Consider the following 25,514-nt stretch of genomic DNA (forward strand, 5'->3'; position numbering starts at 1 on the left):
GACTTTTGTACTGGGGGAGAATGAATATAAATAAAGCTGTTACCACCGTCAATTTCAAGAATCAAGAAGGCATCACTTGCATGCATAGCCATATATGGGATTGGAAGGTGCATGCAGAAGATACTGATATCAAGCTTGTGAGGGAGCTTGCTTCCATACTCATTGTAGGTTTATATTACAAACAGTACATGCAATTGCCGCTCTTAAGTGTAACAAACAAAGTTAAATCATGCTGGTGTTCATCATGTTCCCCATTCTCAACACCAGTCTCTATTCTATAGCCCAATACTGCAAATCTTTAGCATTTAAAGAAAGTGTTCTTAGAACCTTTTGCAAGCTTTTTTGTCGATTAACTGATGGCACTGGTAGGCTTATCCCCTTATCGAGACTTATGTTCTTCGCACTAGCCTCTTCATCATTACTATATGCATCCATTTCTATGTCTCCTTTAACAGAGTGAGCTGAGCCTTCTCCTATGGCATCTTGTGGCTTGGTTGAAGGAGACTTGCTCTTATATATTGCATAGAGTATCAATTGAACTGATCCAAGCACGAAGCCCGTAGCATTAGGCACCTAAAACAGTATCCTTGGGGATTAGTAATAAATCAACCATATACAACGTATAGAATGAATTACCACTGAAAATAAGAAGACTTACTCCGATATAGATATCTTTGACGAGAAGGGCGTAAATGGACCAAATACCTCCATTGAGGAAGAGGAAAAACGAGAGCAAGAAAGGCATGTACTCCACACTCTTAGTCTTTATCACCATTCTCTGTTACACACAACCTAATTAAGCTTATGGTATAGGCCACTGTATGACTTTAATTGCATATACAAATAACAATCCTCCGTCTCAATTACCATGGCAGATAGAGGTGCTGCATACATGCCTATGGTTAACGCAGCACATACAATTCCAACAAATGTCAGCCGCAGATGTCCATGCATTGCCAGAAGAGTTACTGCTATAACAGCTCCCACAAAACCCACATTTAGTAAGGCCACCAACTTTGCTGACTTAATCTGTATGAAAAAAGAAAAGAAACCCAATTCCAATTTACCATATGGTTTACATTCTGTGATTGATTAACATCAACAAGCATATGGTAAAAGAGAGATTAGTTGATTAACGTCATTACCTTCTTATCCTTGGGAGCGTAGATGAGGAAGAGAGTGACATAGACGGACTGGAAAACGACGCCGGTGCCGTTCACCGTCACAACAAGTAAACCATCCGGATTGAGAAGTCCATAGAAAGTCCACAAACTGGTGCTCAATAAGGTAGTTATATACGGAACCCCTTTGTAATTCTCAGTCGATTTCTTCTTCATCACTATCCAGAACGTCTTTCTGTATATAGATTTAGATGTATACTCAAGATAGATAATACTCGATCAACCAATTATTGCTGTAGAATTCATCGATTGCTATAAAAAGTATATAAATTTTGTAGCAGAGGAAATAAATAAATTCATATCCATAAACGAATTAAAGGATGGTTCCGACTTACATGGGAGAAGCAAAAACCAGTATAGAAATGATATTGCCTGTAAGCACATTAATTATTAACCATGTTCTCAAATACTGGATATTAATCAAATGAAACAAAAAGAAAATGAACCCAGTAGCCCCATTCAAGCTCTAAGTTGAGATGAAGTTAAAACTTACCAAGTATGCCAACTATGAAGCTTAAGTTAGCCATGAATATGGAGTCTTCAAAGAGAAGTAGCTGAAGCAGTAAAGAGAGGCAATTAAGTGCATGTGAAATTGAAAAGGAGACGTGAGGTGGGCATATATTATGTGTGGCTGATGAATAAAGAGTTTGTATACATCTGCCGCTCTATATGTACCTCAAGAAAATGATATTGACATTCAGAAAATCTCTACACACATTTGCCACGTTTTATTCAGTGTTTTTCACTTGTATGCTGACGATGGCGGTGCAGAAGCTTTTCCTAGTTTTTGGCATAAGTTTGTCTTCACATATGATCTTCTTTCTCATTTCAACTTGCTAGATATCTTTTTTTTTTTGCTGTTGAATGTTACCTTTCATCAAAGTTGATACGGAATGTAGAGTTTGATTTCCTTCGTGATTGGTCTTTGTTAATACCTAATTCATTACAGAGCTGTTCATATGCTTAACGATCGATCGCATACAAATGTTCATTCATGTGAGGTCAGTGTTTTTTCTATAAAACATATACTGCCAGCCTCTCTTGTTTTTATACCATCTGTTTCTTTTTGTCGAAATCAAGAAAACTTAAAACGTGGATGTCTTTGCAGCCTTACATGTCTTCTTCCATCACAATCATTTATCTACCTTTTCAAATTCAATCAACATGTTTACTGTTTTAGAAAGTTTTTGCGCGATGTTACTGCTGTTTTGCCAACTTCAAATATTACTGTGATAAGTTGCCGACAATCAGGTAAGTGTCGTATTTAAGGCCAAATTAATTAGGCATGGTGGAGAGGTCCATGACTAATCTATAAAGCTTGTGTGGGTTTATGTTAAATCATCAAGATATGGTCTCATGGTTTAGGAAGCATGAAATTAATATACTAATAATAATTTGTTATGCACATTTCTATGGTGGCTTTCTAAGTGAACAGTTGTTAGTTAAGCAAGTTCTAAGGAAAACAATTATTATGTCTGGTAATGTTTTTACTTACTGAAAACTATATGTTATTTTATGTTAATTAGTTTCTTTTTTTTAAAAAAAAATATACAATTATATTCATCAAATCACTTGTTTATCTACCATCTAAGCAGCAATCCAAACTTCTTCAGACTAGAAAATGTTACCTGGCAATCTGCATTAAAATATGACAAAACACCTTATCTAACTTTTCAGTTTTATTTTATTTTATTAATCCCTTAATATTTTTAATTTAAGCACTTTTTACAAGTTATGAAATTGTGTCACCATCATCTAATTTGGCTTGGTTAATAATGCAGTGTGCAACAGGGTGGGTTTATCACACCTTTCCTGATCAGTGGACTTGTTCTTTCTTGGTTTTCATCTTCGTGCATATCTCACTTGCAAATCCTGGAGCTGCCTTCTTTGATGGTTTGCTCTTTGAAGCTGCCGTTTTTGGATTCTTTAGACAAGTCTTTATCTTCTTCGATCTATTCAATATTTTTGTTTTGACCTTCAGAAAATATTTATTATGAGATTCAAAATTCAAAAAATTATGTTCTACTAAAATCCCTAAACTAAAAAAAGAAGTCAAAACCAGAAGTGGAAAGAAGGCTGTTACATCTATCCAAAATCTTAAATTATTTTAATTGTTAAAGATCTATCGGTCTCCATTTAATCTCACCATCAATCCAAACAGTGTTATGTGCATGAATTTTAACTGTTTCGCGTGAATTAAGTTTCCATCACAAGCTTGTTCTTGGTAATACCCATGGCTCAATGGGCAGTCCCTTCTGGGTACCCTTACCCTGGCATCAATGGTTGATGTGCCACCTTCAGAATTGCACCTCCCACTCGTTTTTACAAGTCCTTGCATCAGTCTGTTTATGTGAACATCTTTGCAAATATCACGAAAACATTAAAAAATGAAATTTTTTATATTAATTTAGAAAATCTATAAATACGTGTGATCGATTGCAGATACATCATAGGAAGATAAAACATTGCAATTGCACTCTCCTAAGCCAACCTTATAAAAGAGAAGAGAAGTGGTGGCTCTACAACTCTATGATCTCCCCTGTTCTATGACACGTTTACACCAGTTTTTCCTGAACATATCCAACACAAGAAGAAAGAAGGTTACCTTTAAAGCTACAAATCTTGACTGGCTATTCTTGTCATCATCAGGGTAAAAATCCATCTCGAACAGCTTTGTCTTTTTCTCAGGCTTCTCATCCACACTAACCAGTTGCCACTCTTTAATTTCCTCAGACAGCTTGTCCTGAGCACTGACCTGCTTCTTCCTAGATGCCATCAATAATTCATGACTTGCCAAGTACCTTGAAAGCATCATCCATATATTCAACTCGAAAATTTAAAGAACACTTGGGCGGGCACCATAATAACTACAATAACAATACTACAACCGTCACATAAGAAATTATAATATTAGAAGATCGTATAAAGTATGAAGCCGGGTCCTGGAGCACTATTAATATGGATAGTGTACATAAATTTTCCAGAGGATTGCCAAACTGCTATCTTACGGTTAATGCCATACGTAGCTACAAACCTAAAAAATGAAATGAATAATTATAACTCAAGTTTCATTTAGCCTTAAAACTTATTTCATTTGAATGAAAAGCATAACAAAATGACTATTACCTTCCTGAGGGACTCCATTCAACAGCTATTGGTGTGTACTCCTTTTCTACCAAAATCTTCATCTTATTTACATCATATAAACAGAAGTCCCCGCGTCCTGAGAACACAATCAGTCCGCCAGTAGGTGACCAATAAAGAGCATTTGCTTGCATACCCGAAAGAGGAGAATGCTGCAAATTGTATCTTAAATTATCCAACTCCATGATATCGGATGAATGCATCTTTCTTGTCACCATAGATAAGAGCGAACCTGCTCCCTCGAGGTTCAAAGGAAAATGCTAAAACAGAGCATGTGAAAAGAACAATGAAGAGAGTTGTGTATTGAAAATTAGAATTCTGAGTTCTTTACAGGGAGATGTTGATATATATACATGATTTGTTATATTGAGAAAAGTATTGTAACGGTTGCCTAACAGCTCTTTCTGCTAAGGGTATGGGTTGAAGTGACTTTTCCTGCACAGTAGGAAAGGTTGCTCATTTTTACCCTGAGGTCTGTGATGATAGGTCCGCACAAGCAACCTAGCTTGTGCAGCCTCTGAGACCTCAGCTTCTTTTCCTATTTCTTCAACACTCCCCCTCAAGGTGGGTTCGAGTAAGTTTATGGAACCCATCTTGCGGAGGATCGTATGATGATTCTGCTTATCAAGAGCTTTTGTGAATATGTCTGCCAGCTGGTCTTGACTTTTGATGTAGGGAGTCTCAATCTCTCCCTTTTGAACCTTTTCTCTAATGAAGTGACAATCAACTTCAATGTGCTTGGTTCGTTCGTGAAATACGGGATTTGATGCGATGTGCCGAGCAGCTTGATTATCGCAATGCATTTGCATTGGTCCTTTACTTGCAACTTTCATGTCCTTGAGGACTTGTTTGATCCAAATGAGTTCGCTTGCGGTAGAAGCCATTGCACGATATTCAGCTTCGGCGCTTGATCTGGCCACTGCACTTTATTTTTTACTTTTCCATATTACCAAGTTTCCTCCTACAAAGACACAGTAACTAGTGGTTGATTTTCTGTCACAACTTCCAGCCCAATCTGCATCAGAAAAGCCAACTATATTATTAGTATTGTTCTTCTTCATCCATATTCCTTGTCCGTGAGTTCCCTTGAGATATCTGAGGATTCAATCTATAGCTTCTAGATGACTGGTGCGAGGGGCATGCATGAACTGGCTCACTACACTAACTGCAAATGAAATGTCAGGTCTAGTGACAGTAAGATAAATCAGTTTTCCTACCAAGCGCTGATAGTGCCCTATGTTGGTTAGGAGGTCTCCATCTTCTAAGTTGAGTTTAACTTTGGTTTCCATAGGTGTGAAGGCAGGTTTGGCACCTGTTTTTCCAGTTTCTTTCAAGAGGTCGAGGGTATATTTCCTTTGGGATAGAAATAAGCCCTTGTTGGATTTTGCCATTTCTATGCCTAGAAAGTATGACAGTTGACCAAGATCTTTGATGTTGAATCCTCATTTTAGACTTTGTTTGACATCCTCTATACTTTGATCATCATTTCCTGTTATTATAATATCATCAACATATACTAAGATAACAATGGTGAGATTAAGAGTGTTTTTGACGAACATAGATGAGTCAGATTCGCATTTGCTGAAATTAATACTTAATAAAAAACGACTGAGTTTAGCATACCATACCCTCGGGGACTGTTTTATGCCATAGATAGCATTCTTTAGTTTACATACCATGGATGTGTCTGGGGTTGACTTATGACTAGGAGGAAGTCTCATGTAAACTTCTTCTTTTAAATTACCTTGTAGGAATGCATTCTTGACATCCATTTGAAATAGACTCCAACCCTGATTAATTGCTATTGAGAGAAGGATTCTGACCGTATTCATTTTGGCCACTGGAACAAATGTTTCTTGATAGTCAACTCCATAAGTTTGAGTGAAACCTCGGGCTACAAGTCTCGCCTTGTATCTCTCAATAGTTCCATTACTGTTATACTTGATCTTGTATATCCATTTGCATCCCACAGGTTTTTTTATCTTTTGGAAGATGGACAATACTCCATGTGTCATTTTTCTCTAAGGCATGAAGTTCTTCTTCCATAGCCTTACACCATTTAGGGTCGGTGTTGGCTTCGTAGAAGTTTGTGGGTTCAGAGTGTTTTGAGATCTGACAAAGATAGTTGCGATATTGGTTAGATAAGACATTGTAAGAAATGAACTTTTGAATTGGATATGTTACCGTATGAGACACATAGTCTCTAAATTTTACAGGAGGTCTGGATTGACGAGTTGATATCCTCAAGGCAATTTCTTCTTCGTGAGGCTGCGTTTCTCCCCCTGAAGGAAGCGGCCTTGAGATAGACGGAGACTCCCCCTGAGGCTGATAACCCTGTTCAGAGCTGCTAAGAGAGAAGTCAAAGTTAAGCGGAAATAAAGACTGGCAAGGACTAGCAGGGAAAGGAACATTGGTGGAGGGTGAGTAGTAAGGTTTGGTTTCCACAAAGGTGACATCACAAGAAACATAAGTTTTGTGGTTTAAAGGATCATAGCATTTGTACCCTTTTTGGGTGGAGGAATAGCCTAAAAAGATGGTCTTAACTGAGCTTTTATCGAGTTTGTATGAGCGCTTGATATGAATATAACAAACACATCCAAAAACTCGGAGGTGGCCTAGTTCTATTTTTTGATTTTTTAGAACTTCTAGAGGGCTGAGATTTTTTAAGGTGACAATAGGGAGCCGATTGATGAGATAGGCTGCAGTTAACAAGGCATCCAACTAAAAAAATAGAAGGAACATGATTTTGAAAAAGGAGAGTGCGAGCGATATTGAGAAGATGTCGATTTTTGCGTTCAGACACTCCATTTTGCTCGGGGGTATTAACACAAGTGGTTTGATGTATGATGCCATGATGTTTAAGGAAAGTGGAGAAATTGTAATTTACGTACTCCGTACCATTATCGGAGCGAAAAATTTTTAGTTTGACATTATACTGATTTTTGATGAAATTAAAAAAATCTTGAAAACGAGAAAAAACTTCATTTTTTCCTTTTAATAAATATATCCAGGTGGTGTGAGAGTAATCATCAATAAATGTGATAAAATAGCGGAAATGATTATAGGTAGTAACGGGGGCAGGTCCCCAAACATCAGAATGAATTAAATCAAATGCGTTTTCAGACACACTAGATGACAAGGAAAAAGGTAGTCGCGTGTGTTTTGAAAATTTACACACATCACAATTGCTAGAATTTAATTTTGAACACAATAATTTATTTAAAATAATGTCAGAAGGATGCCCAAGTCTTTGATGCATTAGCATATCTTGGGAAGAATTGGCGGACACAAAATAGGCATTTGGAGGGTTATGCAAATAATAAAGACCATGTTTTAATTGACCTTCACCAATCGTCTTCCCGGAAATTCGATCCTGAAAAATGACCGAAGATGGTGAGAAAATAATATTACAATTTAAGTCACGAGTAATTTTGCCAACAGATAAGATATTAGATTTAAAATCGGGCAACAATAAAATATCATGAATATTTGACTGAAGTAAGTTTGTGGTGTCATATCCTTGAATTTTGACTTTGTTGTCATTGGCAACTGTCACATGATGAGAATCACTGATGGAATAAATTTTTTGTAATTGGGTGGGATCCCAAGTCATGTGATCAGTGGCTCCAGAGTCAATAATCCAAGTATTATGGCATTTATTTGATGAATTTAATAGTGGTTGGATCGAACCTGACCCATCGGATGGGTTTCAGTCGAACCGGCTGGGCTGCTGGACTAGGGCCTGAAGCTGAGTCAAGATGTCAGCCATTTGGGCCTGAAAAGACCGGTGGGCCGTGTGAGTGGGGGCCATTTGGGTAGGGTCAAGACAGTTGAATTGGAGGAGCCCATAAAGGCCAAGTCCGAGGTCCGATGGGTCATGTTGTCGAGGAGTAAAGGCCGAGTTCGGGTCGGGTGTGTAGGCCGGGTTCGGGTCGGGTTTGATTAAAAATACCCGACCCGGCATATACACTTAACCCTACATCCATTCTTTCTCCCATTCTTTCTTTTGTCCAACTCTCCTCTCTTCTGCCGCAACCCCCTCTCCTTTCTCCTCTTCCCCCTCTGCGCATCGCTACTGCTCCGTCCCATCCCCGCGAAGGCTTCAAGTGCGGGTGTATGTGCCAGCAGGTCTCGCGTGAGTGGCCCTGCCTTTGGCAATAGTCACAGCGCGCGATGCTTGGCCCTCTGCGCTGTCGAGTGCCTTCGCGTTGAGCATTGTAGGCGTGATTGTCCGTGGGTTGCGAGGGGAAGGAGACGCTCATAGTGTTCCTCCGCGTTTCTTTGCGCTGAACGCTGGCTATTACTTCGTCTATTTAAGGAAGCTCGAACGTGAGGAGGATCTGTGATCTCAGGCTTTCATAGCTTGAATCCAGTCCTCCAAGGTAAGTGTATACCAGATCTTGTTCGTTCCTTTTTTGGATTTCTAGAGGGTCGATTGAAGGCGGAATATAGTTCTGCAACTCTTCCCATCGGGTGAGTATTTCTGTTGCATATTGCGATGAACTTTGTGTTCCCTGAGTGATTTGCGCTAACTCCTGTTTGAGTCTGAATATATGTGCAAAATTGTGTTGGTGGCCATAGAGGCTTTGCATTTTTTCCCAAATTGATTTTGATGATTCCATCAGGATGCAAAATCGGGATATTTGGGGCTCCATAGTATTTGTGAGCCAAGACATGACCAAATGGTCAGATGTCTGCCATTCCTCTATTCTGTCAATTTCTTCTTTGGTTGGGGCTTCTGGCCTTGCTGGTTTTGGCCTTTGTTTTGACCCGTTGATAAAACTCAACTTTTTCCTGCCACTAAGGGCAATATACACAGTTTTAGACCATTCGAAATAGTTGGAGTTGACTTTAAGGATTATATTGGTTAATTTTTCATTTTGAGACATGGCTGGAAGAAGGGAAATTTTTTTTTTGGTAGATGATGTTTACTGGTGGCAACCAGGCTTTGATACCATGTGAAAAGAACAATGAAGAGAGTTGTGTATTGAAAATTAGAATTCTAAGTTCTTTACAGGGAGATGTTGATATATATACATGATTTGTTGTATTGAGAAAAGTATTGTAACGGTTGCCTAACAGCTCTTTCTACTAAGGGTATGGGTTGAAGTGACCTTTCCTGCATAGCAGGAAAGGTTGCTCCTTTTTACCCTGAGGTCTGTGATGATAGGTCTGCAAAAGCAACCTAGCTTGTGCAGCCTCTGAGACCTCAGCTTATTTTCCTATTTCTTCAACAGAGCATCTTCTGCTAAGGCTAGAAGGTACGTAGGATGATTTTTGTTCTCCAACTTCTATTATAAGAATCCCAGTGTCCATCCTCTTCTTTTCTTCTAGACTCTTAAACGTACAAGCAACATATTCCCTTTGCTCTTTGCAATAGATTTTGAAGTGGCCAACATCGTTGAGCTTTTTTGTGCCCACATTCTTCCCCTCGGGAACTTTAACAATACTCAATTGCACATAAAATTGAGAAGATGAAAACTAAAATCATAGAAATTCAACTTGTACATAAGGGAAATACACAAAGTTTCAGGAAGATACATGAACAATCTTTGGGTGAAAAAAATACCTTAACATCACCAGCAGAATCATCATAACGCAACAGTGCAATGAAAGGATCTGTAGGTGGCCAACAAAAATCTATAACATTCCTTATTAATGCGATAGGGTGACCAACAAGTGTCTCATCCGCGTAGATACATAATATGTTTTTCTCTATCAAGGCCAAGCACTTCTCATCTGCACTCCACCTGCAAATATATTAATAACAAATAGACACTTGAGTGGATAACAACATTAATGTGCATGAATTGAAGTGTGCTTGCTTCCATTCAACATGTAAAAACCTGATAAGAGAAAGAAATATCAGAAATACGACAAACTCCTGTTCCCAGAAAATCACAATCATGACCTGTTAATTCTTTAAGTAATGCTCGAGTTTCTACGACAAATATTTTCAGCGTGGCCTAATAAAAAGAAATCATCTATTAGAACGCATGGATTGCATCCCCACAAGAAAGAGTAACTTTCAAAGTCCATCTAGCAAGAGAGGAAATATAATTGACCTAACGATCCAGCAGTCTGCTGTAGGTAACCAGATACTTCTCCAGTGGAGAGAAGTCAACTTGACTAGCCTGAAATAATTCATGAGAAAGATCACAATTTTGTAATGTTTAAAAGCAAAAAAAAAAAAAAAACTGTCAAGAAATAAAGAAGTTACCCTAGGATGATCGCAAGTAGCCATGGGAATAAGGGCTCCTTCAGCTTTGTAGATGATGTGATCATAATGTATTGCAGCCAAGTCCCTCTAGGGGACCATTTAACCATGCCTGTCCTGAAAAGCTGAAATTGTAGGAAATTCACTTTATCACTATTTCTTTAATTGTAGGAAATTGTAAGATACATGGTTTTAAGACTAGTATGTACGAAGCTATGGATAAATATATATATATATACTGAGAGGGTCTTTGATTAGTTCTGCCCACCAAAGCTGTATTTTGTACTTCAATGGAAAAACCATGCATAGTCAACTTTATAGGTGCAAGAAAACTATATAACTGAACTGGACTTGGCCCTTTCATTTTGGGCTTTAATAAGGCGCCTCTGAGCAGCACTTAAGAAATTTTCTTACTGGCATCCGGTTTCGCAGGTCTGGACCTTCTGCTCCACTGTAATTGGCATCTTGTTTCTTTTTAACTTAAACAGCATGGTGTTTAGGCTGCATTTGCCACATACAAGAAAAAGACAAGAGAAGACTAAATAAGAGAAGATAAAACGAATAATGATCTAATTTAATGATAGGATGAATTTGATAACAAAATATAAAAGTTAAAGAGGAATTATTCAATTAAGTATAATACATTTTTAATTTATTTAAGAGTATAAAAAAATAAAATTAATATATAATAATAGCATATAAACATATGTGCATAGTTATTAATGAATCCATAAATTATACACTGGTGCATCTTTTATGAATTATAATGACACATTACCAGTTACATTTTACAGATTTTTCTGCTAGAGACAGCAAATAATGAACTTAGATTTTACAGCAGCATATTAAGTATGATTGTATAATCTTCAATTGAACTCAAATACTGCGACTTCAGTACCCACAGGGAAAAAAATTCAAAGAAAATAAGATAAAGAAGAAAGAAAAAGAAAAAACAAAACAAGGAAGCACTAAAAAGTTAAAAACCATCTCAAAATCACTAAAAAGTTCCAGCAAGAATTTCAATGACAAAGTTAAAAACCATCTCAAAATCACTAAAAAGTTCATAACAATCTTATAACCACTGGGTACTTACCCTCCATCTCTGATGCCTTTTAACCAATTTTGTACATTAGATTCATTAACTTCTGCATACTCTTCCTTACTCATGTCAATCTGAGAAGCACCCTTGACATTTGGGTTTCCTTCACCAAGAAGAGCATGTCGCGCAATATCACTCATAGTCATGGCAGCTTTTACTTCTCCAAATAATGCTTGGCAAATGGATGGAGACTAAAGGGAGTGCATGGCAGGTAGCATTTGCAAAGCAAAAACAGTAGTTATTAAGCAGAACATAGTTTTAACAGAGAAGGCAGCATCCAGGATAGATGTGAATGTGAAGCCTTTGGATTCAAGAGAGTACTTGTTGAGCTGTTCTGTGAAGTTATATTTCTCTTAATTTCTATTGTTACGTATCAATGTATAATTATTTTTACTCCCAACAATGCGGGAGAGTAAATATATCTAATAAATTCATTAAAATATTTATTTTATTTAAAAAAAAAAATACGATAGAGAAAATAAAATATAAATAAAAAATTTAAAAATATTTAATATTATAAAATATATTGATAAATTAATATAAAATATATCTAAAATTTTTACATATTTTATTAGAATTTAATTTACATTAATTAATTTTATATAAATTTAATTATATAAAATATTAAATTAATTTTTTTTATTTAAAATATATAAATTTTAAATTTATGAATTATTTGAGTATGTAAATTTTAAATTTATAAATAAACTCCATAAATTTTACATATTTAAAACGAAAGAATAATTTGTAAAAGTTTGGCACGTCAATGATAAACAATTAATCTAAGAATGATGGATAACTAATTTAAGAGATGTCTCTCAACTTCAGACACATATGGCCTTTGCTCGTGTTAGTGTCTTAAATGGCATGATCTAAAATCCATATCTAATAATGACCCGTCAGCAACTAGGCCCAACAAAGTAAGCCCAAACAGAAATCGGCTTAATACTCACGCTGGACTAACATGCGCTGTGCGCTAACCGCAGCTTCCAAAATTCTTTAATTCCTGGATAAACAACTTTTTGAGTACTAGAACTGGAAAAAAGATTTTTTAGATCGATCCAAAACCCTAAATTGTTTTAGTTGTTAAGAATCCATCAGTCTCCCATTTTGTCACTACCAATCCAACATGTTCAAAAAGTAAGCATTATGCAACTTTATAGCTTAGAAATGTATAATTTTTATGAGCATAAATTTTTTAACTGTTCAGCCTTCAATTAGGTTTTCATCAGACGAAGTGTCTTCACAAAATCAAGTGAAAGCATCCGTGCAGAGGAAAATTCGACAGAGTATTGCTGATGAGGTTAGGCGTTTCCTCTCGTTTCTTTGTTCAATTTCAATCAATTGCAGACTTTATTGTGTATACATTTTTGAATCGATGCTCAAAGAATTTACATTTCTAGTGCAGTATCCAGGACTTGAGCCCGTGTTGGATGATTTGCTTCCAAAGAAGTCACCTTTAATTGTTGCTAAATGGTCTGTGTGTGTGTGTATTTGGCTTTATCTTTATTTTAATTTTTTTTTTATTTGTTATTCACCTGCTGTTTCTCATTCATTGTTGAAATATTTTATGCAGTCAAAATCATCTGAATCTTGTGATGGTGAACAGTGTTCCTCTGTTTTTTAATATTCGTGATGGGCCATACATGCCTACTCTGCGTCTTCTCCACCAATGTAAACTACTTTGCTTCCTTGATGTGCGATATTCTTTTTTTCTTCTTCTTCTTCGACATAATATTTGTTTCTGGATTGGCTTTGACGTTTATTTCATGAATTTAGATAAAAGTTAAAAGGTGGATCATAAGGAGAAAATCTTATGCATTTTATCCTATGTTTATATTTTCTTCTATTGTGATATGGGATTCAGGTGCAAATTAAAGACCATTACTTCTTGGTAGTCGTCTAATGATCAAATAATGATGTGCGCCTTCTTAGTTAGGCTTGATAAGGATAGAATACAGTATTAATGCGTCACTTTATTTTAATCATCTCTATTTATTGATTTTAGAAAATCTTGAACATTATTCTCATTTACTTTATTCTACTCTTACGAAAATTTAAGCTTTGTTATCCTTAAGTAATAAATCACTGGTTTTGCAGATCCAAACATAATGAAAAAGTTACAGGTAGACAGGGGTGCAATAAAATTTGTACTTGCTGGTGCAAACATAATGTGTCCTGGACTTACATCTCCAGGCGGTGCTTTGGATGAGGAAGTGGAAGCAGAAACTCCTGTGGTATGAAATGTATTCTGCCGTGCTTGAAATGTTCCATATCTGATGAATTGCTTTCATTTCTTAAGGAGCTTGGTTTTCCATTTTTGATTTTCTGCCTTAAAAGTTTGCTATTCCCTTCTGTTTTATTAACACTCTATAATATTTATTTCTGATTTACAAACTTGAACACTCACAGGCCATAATGGCTGAAGGAAAGCAACATGCTCTTGCAATTGGCTTTACAAAAATGTCAGCAAAAGATATGTAAGTTATTAACCATCTTCTGGATTCATGATAGTGTAGAAAAATTCGATAGGTGGCATGTTGATCATTCTTTGAACAACTGCCTTATAAATGGTCACTGTGTTTTGAGTATCTCGGTCTTTATATGCCAGAGCTGCCAACTGAGGTTCTTTTTTTTTTTTTTTTTCCTTTTTTCCCTTAATGTTTACATAATAAAACCTAAATAGAAGAGACAAGGAGCGACACAAGGGCATTCATATTTGTTTATTTTTAATTAATGAATTAAATTAAGTAGAATATTTGCTCGGTTTACAGAAAGACAATTAACAAGGGAATTGGAGTGGACAACATGCATTATCTCAATGATGGCCTTTGGAAGGTTAGCCACTACACCATTTTATGCTATTCAAATCAATAGTGCTTTATTTCTGGCAGTTGCTACTAGTACTAAGATAGGCATTCATGTACGACGCACTAATTCTTGAAGTTGCAATGATGGCATATCATAAGAGTACCAACTTTGGACTCTATATCCTACATTACATGTTTTGCTCGACTGCTTGTCATGATGGGCTCCATATTCTTCATATCACGTATGCTATTAGTCTGTTATTGTATTAGCAGAGGCAACTTATTTACTTTTTAGTTGCTATCTCTTTCTCTTTTTGCTGCATGTTCAATCTGCTATTTACTTATTAACTTGGTTAAACATGATGCAGTCAGTAACGCTAACTTGTCTTATCTTGCAGACGGAGCGTCTAGATTGAGGAATCACCAAGAGCAGCTGCATATCTCACAAAAGAAGAGTTAACTTCGTTTGCTTCATCTCTGAACTGCAGCTATTTCGTCTTCTTCTAGATGTTGCAAACGGAGTCGTGTAAATTTTTTTTCTAGTTATATTGGGCCTGTACACTCCTTTATTGGAATGCCTTATGGCCAGGAAGGCCTTTGTTTAAGGCCCAATTTCGAGCTCTGGGCATTAATGTCGTTACAACAAAATTGCCATTAATTCTGTTTTGAAACCATTGATTGTGAGAGATGGTGTCTGCCTCGGGGGAGAACCCCATTCCTCCCAGTTCCCATTCCCCGTGCCTAACCCACTGGTAGTTATAAAATTTGCTCTGTGTTTTTTTTTTTTTTTTTGGCAAAATTCGCTTTTAAATTTTTTCAGTTCCTAAATATTTATTTTATTTCATCGATTCTTTGTATTTTTAATTTTACAGAGATTAAAAACTTAAAATTAAAACTAAAATATTAAGATTTAGTATTCTCAAAAGAAATTATAAAAATTTAATAGAATAAACAAAATATTGGTAAAAAAGTTTTAATCAAAGCAGGAATAAAAGCATTAAGAGTTTAATAGAATAGAATAAAAAATCAGTGTAATTGAAAAAGAGGCTTATTAATAGTTTTATTTTTATTTTTAGATTTCTCTACATGTTTATGCTATATATGATTAACTTCTATGTTGTCATAAACATATTTTATCTTAATTATAATTGGTTATGAACAACAATAAATTCTACATTATATTAAGTTTTCTTTTTAAAGAAATTGTCTGTAACTGAAAATTATTAAAAATAAAAATCATTTGGTTTATTTATTCATTGATGATATTTTATATGAGATTTTTATTTTTTTGATAAATTAAGGTACATGGTCCAGCTATGTTAGTACTTATAAATATATTACATTAACAGATTTAGAATTTACTTGTTCAGTGCTGATGTAGGCGGATAGCCCAATTATATACATTGCAAAAATATAGTGAGCTCCACATTAATTTTAAAACACTAATAAAATGGAACACAACATTTTAAGAATAAAAATCATTTTCTCTTAAAAAAAAAAAGAGAATAAAAATCATAAAAATTATTGAGAATAAATATGAATCAATGTTAACAAATCTTGAAGAATAAACTTTAATAATATTTGGGTCAGTAGCCCAATTAAGATTTTGAAAACTAGCCCAAGCCCATCATGAAATCAAAAGCAGAAAAATCCAGCTATAAATTCACTTCAAAACCCTAGTTATACTTTTGTTCCCTTTCCACCTCTTCAGCAGCAGCAGCAGCAGCCTACAAGCAGGAGAGCATCAATGGTCTCTTTCTTCTTCTCCTCCTTTACATTTCTTTGCATTGTATTGTTATGTTTTTCTCCCGCCGTTTAACTAAGCATGATTGTCGTTTTCATTTCGTTTCCAGGGGATCGATCTGAAAGCAGGAGGTAAGAGCAAGAAGACCAAGCGTACAGCTCCTAAATCCGATGATATTTACCTTAAGCTTCTCGTCAAGGTATAGTTTTTTTTTTAAGAAAAAAATTTACTTTTAAAATGATGTTTTATTCATTTTATAATGTGATTATTGATTGTCTGTTTTCTTTTTATAATGACTGTTTCTATTAGCTATACCGATTTTTGGTAAGGAGAACCGGAAGCAAATTCAATGCAGTGATTTTGAAGAGGCTATTTATGAGCAAGATCAATAAGGCACCGCTTTCTCTTTCTAGGCTTATCACTTTCATGAAAGGAAAGGTTAGATTTTTTTTACTAAAGTTAATTAATTTATTCTAATGTGATTTAGAATTTTAGTGGTGGATCTGATTTTAGTTGTTTTTATTTTGTGGGTATGTGTAGGAGAGTAAGACTGCAGTGGTTGTTGGAACAGTGACAGATGATATTAGGGTTTATGAAGTTCCTGCTTTGAAAGTAACAGCATTGAAGTTTACAGAGACTGCACGAGCTAGGATTGAGAAGGCCGGAGGAGAGTGTCTTACATTTGACCAGCTTGCTATGAGAGCTCCTTTGGGACAGAACACGGTATAATACTCTTTATATCTTAGTTCAATTCGTTGAACTGTTGGATTAGTTTTGTGGGTTAGGTTTGATTTAGATATTGTGAAACCTATGTCTTATTACATGTCCAAAGTGTTGAGAAAATGGTTATCTGAAACTTTGCTGTTTGTGTGTTCTTACTGTAAATGGGAGACTATTGAGGAGCAGTGATGAGTCTACAGACCTGTAATGATTTGCGGTCATGATCGCAACTCTTTTTGAACATCTAAGGGACTGAGTTCTTTGTATAGTGCTCCCATTGCTACTGTGGATTTTCTATATGATATTAAGTTGTTTGTTACATGTGATAAACAAAACTTGCAATATGATGTCTGTCTAGGAATTGCTTAAAAGGAATTTTGCATTCTATACTGAGTAGGTGGTTGAAAATTCATTTTCATAGGCTTGACAACAAAGCTGTTTTATTCATTTGCTAAGCTTTATGCCTTCGCAATATATTGTTACAGCATTTATAACCGTCTTCCTTTGATTGTGTTTACCTTTGCATATTCTCTCTATTGTTCGAAAGATTATTGATGCAATTGTGTTCTCACAGGTTCTCTTAAGAGGTCCAAAGAATGCTCGAGAAGCCGTGAAACACTTTGGCCCAGCTCCTGGTGTGCCTCACAGCCATACCAAACCATATGTGCGATCAAAGGGAAGGAAGTTTGAGAGAGCTAGAGGAAGGAGGAACAGCAGGGGTTTTAGGGTTTGAGTTGTTTTTGGTTTTGAGTTGTGAGACAGTTGTTTTACTTCTTAGTTTTGTATCCCAAATTTTGTTAGACTCTTACAAGGAATTTGTTATTCCCCCCTGGTTATCGATTATTAGCATGAATTTGTTTTATGTGGGCAATCATACTTCTCTGACACATGGGTATGCTTAATGAATTCTTGCCATCTTTAAATATCTTTGGAAATTTTATACTTCAAGTGATGTATTGCATTGAGATCCAAGAATTTTCTCCTTGCTAAAATGAAACCTCAGCACTTAAGCCTCAAGATGTGATAGTTATTCAAGCCATACTGTCGATTATCGGTTGCTGCCTAATTTATTTCAGGGAAAGAAAGGTTTGTTCAAGATGGTTGGTTTCGTAATTTCTTCATGCAAAGCCAAAACTAGAAGACACGTCTAGCATTCTGGGTAATCTCATCTGCAAAACATAAATAGAGGACCATACTGACTAATCTCAACTGCTGAGTAAAAATATAAGGAGAGGAACCATTCAGCAAAGAGAAAACAGATAACGAAGCTACATCAGTAGTTCCTAATGAATTCATAGATAAGTTTGTTGATCTCCTCTGGTCTTTCTTGATTGATGAAGTGGCCAACTTCTTCCATCACAACGATTTCTTCAAGCAATGGCACGTAATACCTGAATCCACCACCATGTACATATTCCTTGATTCCTGGAGTGGTATATACCATGTCAAGATCCCCAACCACAAACTTCACTGGAACTTTCACCGAGTCCCCAGTCCATGGGGCTGTCAGCTCCCAACTCCTGGAATAACCATACTGTATCATTAGCACAAGGTAAATGGAAACATGATTTTGCATTACTAAGAGGACTGTAACTGAACATACAAATCCATAGCTCTGTAGTAGTTCAAAGCTCCAGTAAACCCTTTCTGGTTAAAGTTGGCTGCATAGTAAGCAACGTCCTCTTCTGTAAGCCAAGAGGGCAAGGTTATTGGATTATTTGGACAAATTCCAAATGCATTTTCTTTGAACAAGCAAGAGGGGCCTGGTTTTCGGTCTGTCAAAATTTTCTTGATTACTTCTGCGGGGCCACAACGTGCAATTTCAGCTTCAATTTCTCCCGGTTCCTAAGCAATTCGATATTGGCTATTGCATTAGTTTGATAACCAACAAAATGTGGAGCACCAACCATTAATTTCATATCTACCAAATATAGTAGAACCAACTTATCATTTCAAATTAAATATGTGTTATTTGCTCCTGATTTAGTGATCATTGCAAATGAAACAGCTACAAAAAAAAGTAAAAGACTGCCACCAAATTACTAAACATTAGAGTTCAGTTATTGATTACAAGCTAAAAATCTCTGGGTTTTTTTTTTGCACTAAAAAATCAGGTCAAAGTAATGCATGCCAGGGAAATAAACACAGAAAAAAACCTGAAATCTGCAAACGTAGTAGTCATCTCCAAAAAGAAGTCGCATGCTTTCAACAGGTTTCATTTTCGGATTTCTCGGCCTGAAAGGAACACTTAGACAAACAAATGCCTTCACTCTATCAGGCCTAAACAAGCACAAATACCATCCCATAATAGCACCCCAATCATGTGCAACAAGAAAAACTTGCTCTACTCCAAGATGATCAATTAGAGCTATAAGATCACCAACAATGTGGTGACAGGTGTAGCTAGAGCATAAAGTTGGAGCATCACTGTCGCCATAGCCTCTAAGATCTGGGGCAACAGCTCGGTATCCAAGCGAGGTTAATCCCAGAATCTGATGGCGCCAAGTGTACCAGAGCTCTGGAAATCCATGAAGAAAGAGTATGACTGGCCCTTCTCCTTTCTCAGCTATGTGCATCTTTATGCCATTTACATTCACCGTTTTGTGCATAATCCCCTCCATTTTTCTTGTTTATGTACTTTTTTCTTTTTCCCCCCCTCTATGTGATCTAGCTCAGCTCATGAATAAGGTTGTGGTGAGCTACAGAGAGAAGTAAATGACAGTAAATGAGAGACTGGGTGGTTTAATATAATGTCAATTAGGGCTTAGCTTTCCAAGGTAGACAGTTGGCCATCTCAGTGTAAGACCATGGAAATATAAATGCAGATGGCAGAAAGTGATTGTCTTTTTATAATTTAAATCATGAAATATGTTGGGGTTTGCTTTGTCTGTGTTCATACATGATACATTTTAATTTTGGTAGGTTTTATTGTTTCAACTTTTTCGTGACATTATACTTTACAAGAGAAGACAATGGAGAACTCCAACTCTAGCTCTAGCTCGAACTCAGTCAGACTAAACTAATAAGTGCAAAATAATTTAAAATGCAAACCCATATAAATGATCAATTTCACATGTGTTAGTCATTCAACAGTTCATTAGGGAAATTGAATGAGTTTATGATCTTTGGGTCTTGAAATTGACAATTTCAATAACTCGTTTTTTCAGAAAATACATTAAATGAAGCTTATTATAGCATGGGGCCAAACTACTTTCCAACTTCAAGCCATGATAAATTTTATATAGCAGCAATTCATTTAGGAGATGGGTTGTTCACATCAGTTGCTGTCTTCTCCGCCTAACAATGACAGGTAACAGGTAATAAAGAGACATGCATTTTAGATTGTTGGGACGCCCTCGATCGTGATGTTATTTAAACATGGTCACATTGTAGAAGAGTTTTTCGGCTGAAGATTAGGGATATTGCAAACAGGTTGGCTTTACCTCACATTGTCAACAGAATAACCCCAAGAAGACTGTTTAAGAAGTTAATCCATGGATGGTCAAGCTCTTCTGTCGCAGATAAGTGGCCAATAACCCATTTATATCCATTTCTTTAGTAGCTAAAAACCCCTTTAAAATGCCTCAATTACCATCCTTAAATTTTAACCATAACCCAAAAACAGAATCCATCTCTCCCTTTGCATTCTTTACAAGAAAAAGAAAAAGAAAAAGAAAAAGAAACATAAGAGGAAAAAAGTGTTCTGAAACGTTAACAATGCCTTTCCCAATCTTGTTCCTGGTCTTACTTCTTGCCGTTCCAACTCACCAAACAGCAACATCAGATTTAATAAGCAAAACATGTGACCAAACCTTATACAAGGACTACTGCAAAACTGTTCTAGGAGCAGCCCCAGAGAGTGACGTGAAAGATTTGCCAAGCCTAACAAAATATGCACTAAAGATGGCATCATTAAACGGGGTTAAAATACACAAGAAGATTGACCAAATCTCCAAGTCAAATAAAGATGAATTCATCCAGCAATGCCTAGACGATTGCTCTGAGATTTACCAAGATGCAATTGATCAAGTTGAAGACTCAACAGCAGCCGTGGATGGTAAATCTTATAATGATGTTAATACATGGGTGACTGCTGCCATGACAGACTCCCAAACATGCGAGGATGCATTCAAGGAACAAGATGGAGTTAAATCTCCATTAACTGATGATAACACAAAGTTTAACCAGCTTTGCAGCATTATTTTGACAATGTCCAATCTTTTGGCTAAAATTTAGCAAAGCTGCAAAAACTTGCTGCTTCTCAAAGCATGTGCTTAGAGACTACGGTTGGCAGTATAGTCCTTTAATGGGGAATGTATTAGTACAATTGGAATTTGAATAAGCAGAGCTTTTCTCTTCACATGTTAAGGTTCTGATTACTTAAATCTTTCCAATATATCCAATAATTTTCTGGGTTCACAGTTTATAATTTTTCGGTTTCGTTATTATCAAATTTGAACTAACAGTGAAATGACAGGGAATCAAATTTGATTTTAGATCCGCTCAACAGATTCTTTGAAAGGACCGAGATTCTTGATAAATTCTTTTCCCAAAACTGAAAGTTTAAAATAATTATTATGAAAAAGTATAAGAAAAGAAAAAGGTATTTAAAAACAGAGATTGAATAAGAAGACATAATGTGACCCAATAACATTGGAGCACATCTCCATGGATTAAAATTTAAGGAGAAGGCTCAAGCAGAAAGGATCGTTCGCTATACGCACAGATAAAATCCTGGAAACTAAATGTAGATTCCAAGAAGAACTGTGTGCGAGATATCAACAAAATGAAGCTAAAAACAATGCATAAACATCTAATCTTTAACCCAAAATTAAAACCCAGAATACCAATCTTACAAAATTTTGCCTCCTCAGATACTAATCAGAGAGAGCGAGAGGAGCATTGCTATTCGGCGTTTAAAACCCTAACTCAAACCGGTCTGTGTTGAACGGCCTATTATATAGAGAAATTTGCAACATGGGCGCCAATTACGATACTGCCCTTGTTTCTCTGGTCAGGATCAGCAACTTTGAGGACGGACGACCCGCCGTTTTTTCTGATTTTTTATCTTTATAAATAAATTCTATACTTTCCACTTGTTTTTAAATTTCATACACAGTTTTTATTTTTTAAAATATTAGCAATATATCCAGAATTAATTTTAGTTTTATCTAATAAATTATCAACTAATATTATTAATGTGGTTATAATTTCACAATAAATGAAAATTGAATTAATATATGAGTTGCTAATTCATTTTTAGACCCTTTAAAAAAAAAATTATCCTTTTACTCTCTTTATAGAAGTTTAGGGCTCTAAATACTTTCAAATGTTAAATAAAAAAAAAAAAAGAGACTCGGATTAGAAATTAAATTGTTAAAGGCTAAGTAAAATATTTAAAAAATATTTATTATTAGATTATTTATTAATTATTTGTGATAATCTTTTTAATTACAGGATGAGTAAATAATTTTAATACTAGTTTAATTATTATTATAAAAATTATAATTGTATTAATAAAATTTTAATTTATAATTTCCCCGTAAATTAAAATTAAAACTAATTTACTAATTTGAAATAGATCGCTAAAAGTCTATCCAATTCGAATTGGGCTAATGAATTTCGCCAGTAAGAGCGCACCAATTCATATGTACGAAAGTGGCTGTATTTATTGCTAAAGTGGCTGATGAATTTGTTGTCTTCTAATTCTACAACTTCATTAAGCTGTAAGAATTACTTGATACAGGCTTTTCACGTGTAGAAGAAACTAAAAGCAATTGCAAGATCACATGTGAAGCTCAAAAATATGTATTCTTAAAATAACTAAATCAGATATCTCCGCAACCTGCGTGCATCCTGAGACCACCCAATTAAAACACTTATCATCATGCATTTCATCCAAAAAAGTAATAATGTTACCAAATTCATACTATTCAGGACTCTCGGCAATGTCTTGGTGATTCTCAAGAGCCACTGTAGCTCAAGACAATTCGACAATGTTTACATTTTCGTGATAAATGTGACCCCATAGAAAATATCCTGATAATACGAGTCTGCCAAATATCGCCATCTTGGGTAACATATCTTTGCTCCTTTCGACTGAGAAGGCAACAAACATTTGGATCCTTCAGCAGAGATGCACTAGTTGCTGCGTTCTTCCATCAGTAGGTCTTAAGGACTTGTCATAGAGGTCACTTAAATCAATCAAAACTAGCGTTCAAGAATTTCAGCAATTCATTCCTTTTATTTTCTGCCTCCTTATCCTCCTTGGATTTCTCAAGTTTCAGTAAGATCTACAAAGCCAAAAAACAAAAAAAAGAAAAAAGAGACGATGAAGAACTGCTGGTCACTAGTACCTATAACATCTCTAAATGAAATTTTATAGTTCTATAGCATAGAAAATGAGTAACCTAACCTTTTTGCCAGAAACTGCGCTGCGACGCACACCATCGTCCTTGGCCCGTCCTAAGAACTGCAAAAAGCCAAAGATGTAGGTATTTAATAGGTAAAAGTAGAAAGTGCAGTTCACAATTCAGTGGATGCATGTACCTTGGAAAGCTGTACAGGGCTACTATTTCTCTCCTCCCGCTGCTTCTATAGAAGGCTCCCATTGCCAGGACAAACCCGAAGGCAGAAACAAAATCCAGGCAAGTCAAAAAGCAACCACCCAGACATCATGTCACAGACCCCAGCTCCAATGTTCAAAGAGCCACCATAAAACAGGCAGATCGTATTATAAGTATCTCATATATTAATACATCATCTATGCATTCAATGCCAAACAATTTAAAACCAAATCAAGAAAAAAATGCACGAATAACACATACATTCTTTACTTTCAAATATATTCACTAACATAGGTCTTGTTGGGAACAAATTATTAGCAGGAACTGAATTCTTGAAAAAATCATGTCAATTGCCACATGATTTCATTTTGTTCAAAATGCCTTGCTATTTAAATTGCATCAAATTGAAGTCAAGCAACTATGACCTTTCCAAACATGAGAATTGACTAAAGAGAATACCCTTTAATTGAATTCTTCCATGGGCGCGATCCTACGGCATGGTTACTCTATATCAGAATAAGATCTTTTTTTTTTTCTTTCTTTTTGAGCTTGGTGAGGTTTGATGTCCACTCCTACGGTGGTCTCACCTTGCCGCTAGACTAAGGTAATAGTTCTATTAACAATCTTGTTTAAAACAAGGTAAAAACTTAAAAAGCAGAGCAGGGGCTTACCTCTTTCGCTTTGTGCTTCTGACGTTTATGGCGATGACTCTTACTTTGGTCCTTTTCTTTGCTCTGGAGAACAAACGAGCAATGATATGAGATTAATACACAAGCAGAGAATCTAAAAAGAAAAAGGAAAACAAAACGAGTATAAAGATGACCTTCTTTAATCTGTCATTTTTCTTGTGCCTCTTTCGATGGTTGGATGTTTCATGCTCGCTATCAGATGAATCATCACTTCTGCAGAAACTCAAGAAAGACGCAAGATGTTAGGAGAAAAGACAGAGAAACTAATAACACTTCCTACCAGGCCTCTACTCCACATGCCATATATTTACCCACTTATAGAAATTCTATCAAAAAGTGAATGAAAATTCAGTCTGGTTCGTAATTTTCAAAAAGCCTGGCAACAGGAAGCCACCTTCTAAGTCTGCCTATGCTCTAGTCGCATCTTCATAACAAGATTGATGACATTCATAGTATTTAGAAATTCTAAACTCTAAAAATGCACAGATTCAAATAATTGAAATAAAAATGCACAAATTCAAATGCTTTTAAGTTTATTAAGCGAATTCTAATGTTTGGTCGAAAGAAATAAAATGAAATCATGGCAAAAAGAAATGGCGAAATTTAATTTTCCAAACAAGACCAACAGCTTCAATTCAGAATCTAATTTTTCAAATTCCATATCAAATTGAGCTCAAAGAAACAAACTTTATATCCAAGAAAAAACGAAAACGTGCAAAAGAATCAAAATCCAAGAGAGTCAAGTGAAACAACTTAATAAATTATAAAGAAAAAAAGTTCAGATAATAAAAGAAGAAAAGACATGAAAAAAGATAAGAGATTGATTTAGGGTTTACAACTCTAAGAACCTGGAAGAGTAAGAGTGGGAGGAAGATTGATCAGAATCTGACGAGTGGTGGTGGTGCCGACGGCGTTTTTTTGAATGGGAAGATTTATTGCTCTTCTTCCGGATCTTCAGAGCATCTCTATTTCTCTCACGACGGCTACTATGGTGACGGCGACGGTGATGATGAGAGGATGAAGAATCGGACGATGTTGAGGAACCGGATGTGTGAGAGGAGATAGAAGACGATGATACCGCCATTTTAGGGACAATAAGCACGAAGGGTTTTGCGTTTAGATTTCGGATATTTCACAAGGCAATCGCAATTTGCCCAGATTTTCGGAAAACCCCGTTTTGTCGGGTCAATTACATAAACATTCTTGAAGTTATAAAATATATCTTTTCGTCCTCTATTAGGCTATTAGTCAAATTTAAATACTTTTTACATTTTTATTTTATTTCCTCTATTATTTCAAAAATTAAAAACTTTTTACATGTTTATTTTTATTTCCTATATTATT

General features: G+C 35.7%; 7 protein-coding genes and 1 non-coding gene across 9 annotated transcripts; 4 read left to right on the forward strand and 4 right to left on the reverse strand.

Moving 5' to 3' along the window:
• Nucleotides 1–121: 121 nt before the first annotated feature.
• Nucleotides 122–2,041, reverse strand: LOC8287109 (bidirectional sugar transporter SWEET16). The gene is made up of 7 exons (XM_002512407.4): nucleotides 1,857–2,041; nucleotides 1,675–1,735; nucleotides 1,517–1,553; nucleotides 1,146–1,356; nucleotides 868–1,029; nucleotides 659–778; nucleotides 122–573 (listed from the first exon to the last, which is right to left on the reverse strand). The coding sequence occupies exons 2-7, from the start codon at nucleotides 1,706–1,708 to the stop codon at nucleotides 271–273; spliced, it is 867 nt and encodes a 288-aa protein (XP_002512453.1). The 5' UTR covers nucleotides 1,709–1,735; nucleotides 1,857–2,041; the 3' UTR covers nucleotides 122–270.
• Nucleotides 2,042–8,213: 6,172 nt separating this feature from the next.
• On the reverse strand, nucleotides 8,214–11,919 carry LOC125368647 (protein HASTY 1-like). Its single transcript, XM_048369908.1, has 3 exons — nucleotides 11,636–11,919; nucleotides 10,957–11,043; nucleotides 8,214–10,667 (listed from the first exon to the last, which is right to left on the reverse strand). The coding sequence occupies exons 1-3, from the start codon at nucleotides 11,785–11,787 to the stop codon at nucleotides 10,607–10,609; spliced, it is 300 nt and encodes a 99-aa protein (XP_048225865.1). The 5' UTR covers nucleotides 11,788–11,919; the 3' UTR covers nucleotides 8,214–10,606.
• Nucleotides 11,920–12,596: 677 nt separating this feature from the next.
• On the forward strand, nucleotides 12,597–15,135 carry LOC8287111 (malignant T-cell-amplified sequence 1 homolog). Its single transcript, XM_015714941.3, has 8 exons — nucleotides 12,597–12,781; nucleotides 12,863–12,944; nucleotides 13,050–13,117; nucleotides 13,218–13,315; nucleotides 13,742–13,878; nucleotides 14,054–14,121; nucleotides 14,416–14,479; nucleotides 14,850–15,135. Exons 1-8 carry the CDS (start codon nucleotides 12,771–12,773, stop codon nucleotides 14,865–14,867), a joined length of 546 nt encoding a protein of 181 aa, XP_015570427.1. The 5' UTR covers nucleotides 12,597–12,770; the 3' UTR covers nucleotides 14,868–15,135.
• A 911-nt stretch (nucleotides 15,136–16,046) lies between these two features.
• On the forward strand, nucleotides 16,047–17,840 carry LOC107260769 (60S ribosomal protein L18-2). Its single transcript, XM_015715109.3, has 5 exons — nucleotides 16,047–16,201; nucleotides 16,305–16,394; nucleotides 16,505–16,633; nucleotides 16,736–16,918; nucleotides 17,490–17,840. Exons 1-5 carry the CDS (start codon nucleotides 16,199–16,201, stop codon nucleotides 17,646–17,648), a joined length of 564 nt encoding a protein of 187 aa, XP_015570595.1. The 5' UTR covers nucleotides 16,047–16,198; the 3' UTR covers nucleotides 17,649–17,840.
• Nucleotides 17,094–17,177, forward strand: LOC112533767. The gene has a single exon (XR_003078130.1). It is a non-coding gene; the product is annotated as a small nucleolar RNA SNORD25 (small nucleolar RNA).
• A 210-nt stretch (nucleotides 17,841–18,050) lies between the features above and the next one.
• LOC8287112 (epoxide hydrolase A) lies at nucleotides 18,051–19,987 on the reverse strand. The gene is made up of 3 exons (XM_002512410.4): nucleotides 19,072–19,987; nucleotides 18,519–18,760; nucleotides 18,051–18,435 (listed from the first exon to the last, which is right to left on the reverse strand). Exons 1-3 carry the CDS (start codon nucleotides 19,534–19,536, stop codon nucleotides 18,189–18,191), a joined length of 954 nt encoding a protein of 317 aa, XP_002512456.1. The 5' UTR covers nucleotides 19,537–19,987; the 3' UTR covers nucleotides 18,051–18,188.
• Nucleotides 19,988–20,213: 226 nt separating this feature from the next.
• Nucleotides 20,214–21,344, forward strand: LOC8287113 (putative invertase inhibitor). The gene has a single exon (XM_015715108.3). The coding sequence runs from the start codon at nucleotides 20,495–20,497 to the stop codon at nucleotides 21,149–21,151; it is 657 nt and encodes a 218-aa protein (XP_015570594.1). The 5' UTR covers nucleotides 20,214–20,494; the 3' UTR covers nucleotides 21,152–21,344.
• Nucleotides 21,345–22,785: 1,441 nt separating this feature from the next.
• Nucleotides 22,786–25,302, reverse strand: LOC8287114 (NKAP family protein UM04995). Of its 2 annotated transcripts, none has more exons than XM_048369949.1 (6): nucleotides 25,007–25,302; nucleotides 24,305–24,383; nucleotides 24,153–24,215; nucleotides 23,465–23,509; nucleotides 23,331–23,387; nucleotides 22,786–23,208 (listed from the first exon to the last, which is right to left on the reverse strand). In XM_048369949.1, the coding sequence occupies exons 1-6, from the start codon at nucleotides 25,252–25,254 to the stop codon at nucleotides 23,116–23,118; spliced, it is 585 nt and encodes a 194-aa protein (XP_048225906.1). In that variant the 5' UTR covers nucleotides 25,255–25,302; the 3' UTR covers nucleotides 22,786–23,115. The 2 variants fall into 2 exon arrangements, with proteins under 2 accessions (XP_048225906.1, XP_002512458.1); XM_002512412.4 differs by having other exon boundaries at nucleotides 25,019–25,290.
• Between the last annotated feature and the right edge of the window lie 212 nt (nucleotides 25,303–25,514).

The sequence above is a fragment of the Ricinus communis genome, chromosome 10 (genome assembly GCF_019578655.1).
Source record: "Ricinus communis isolate WT05 ecotype wild-type chromosome 10, ASM1957865v1, whole genome shotgun sequence".
Taxonomy (NCBI): Eukaryota; Viridiplantae; Streptophyta; class Magnoliopsida; order Malpighiales; family Euphorbiaceae; genus Ricinus; species Ricinus communis.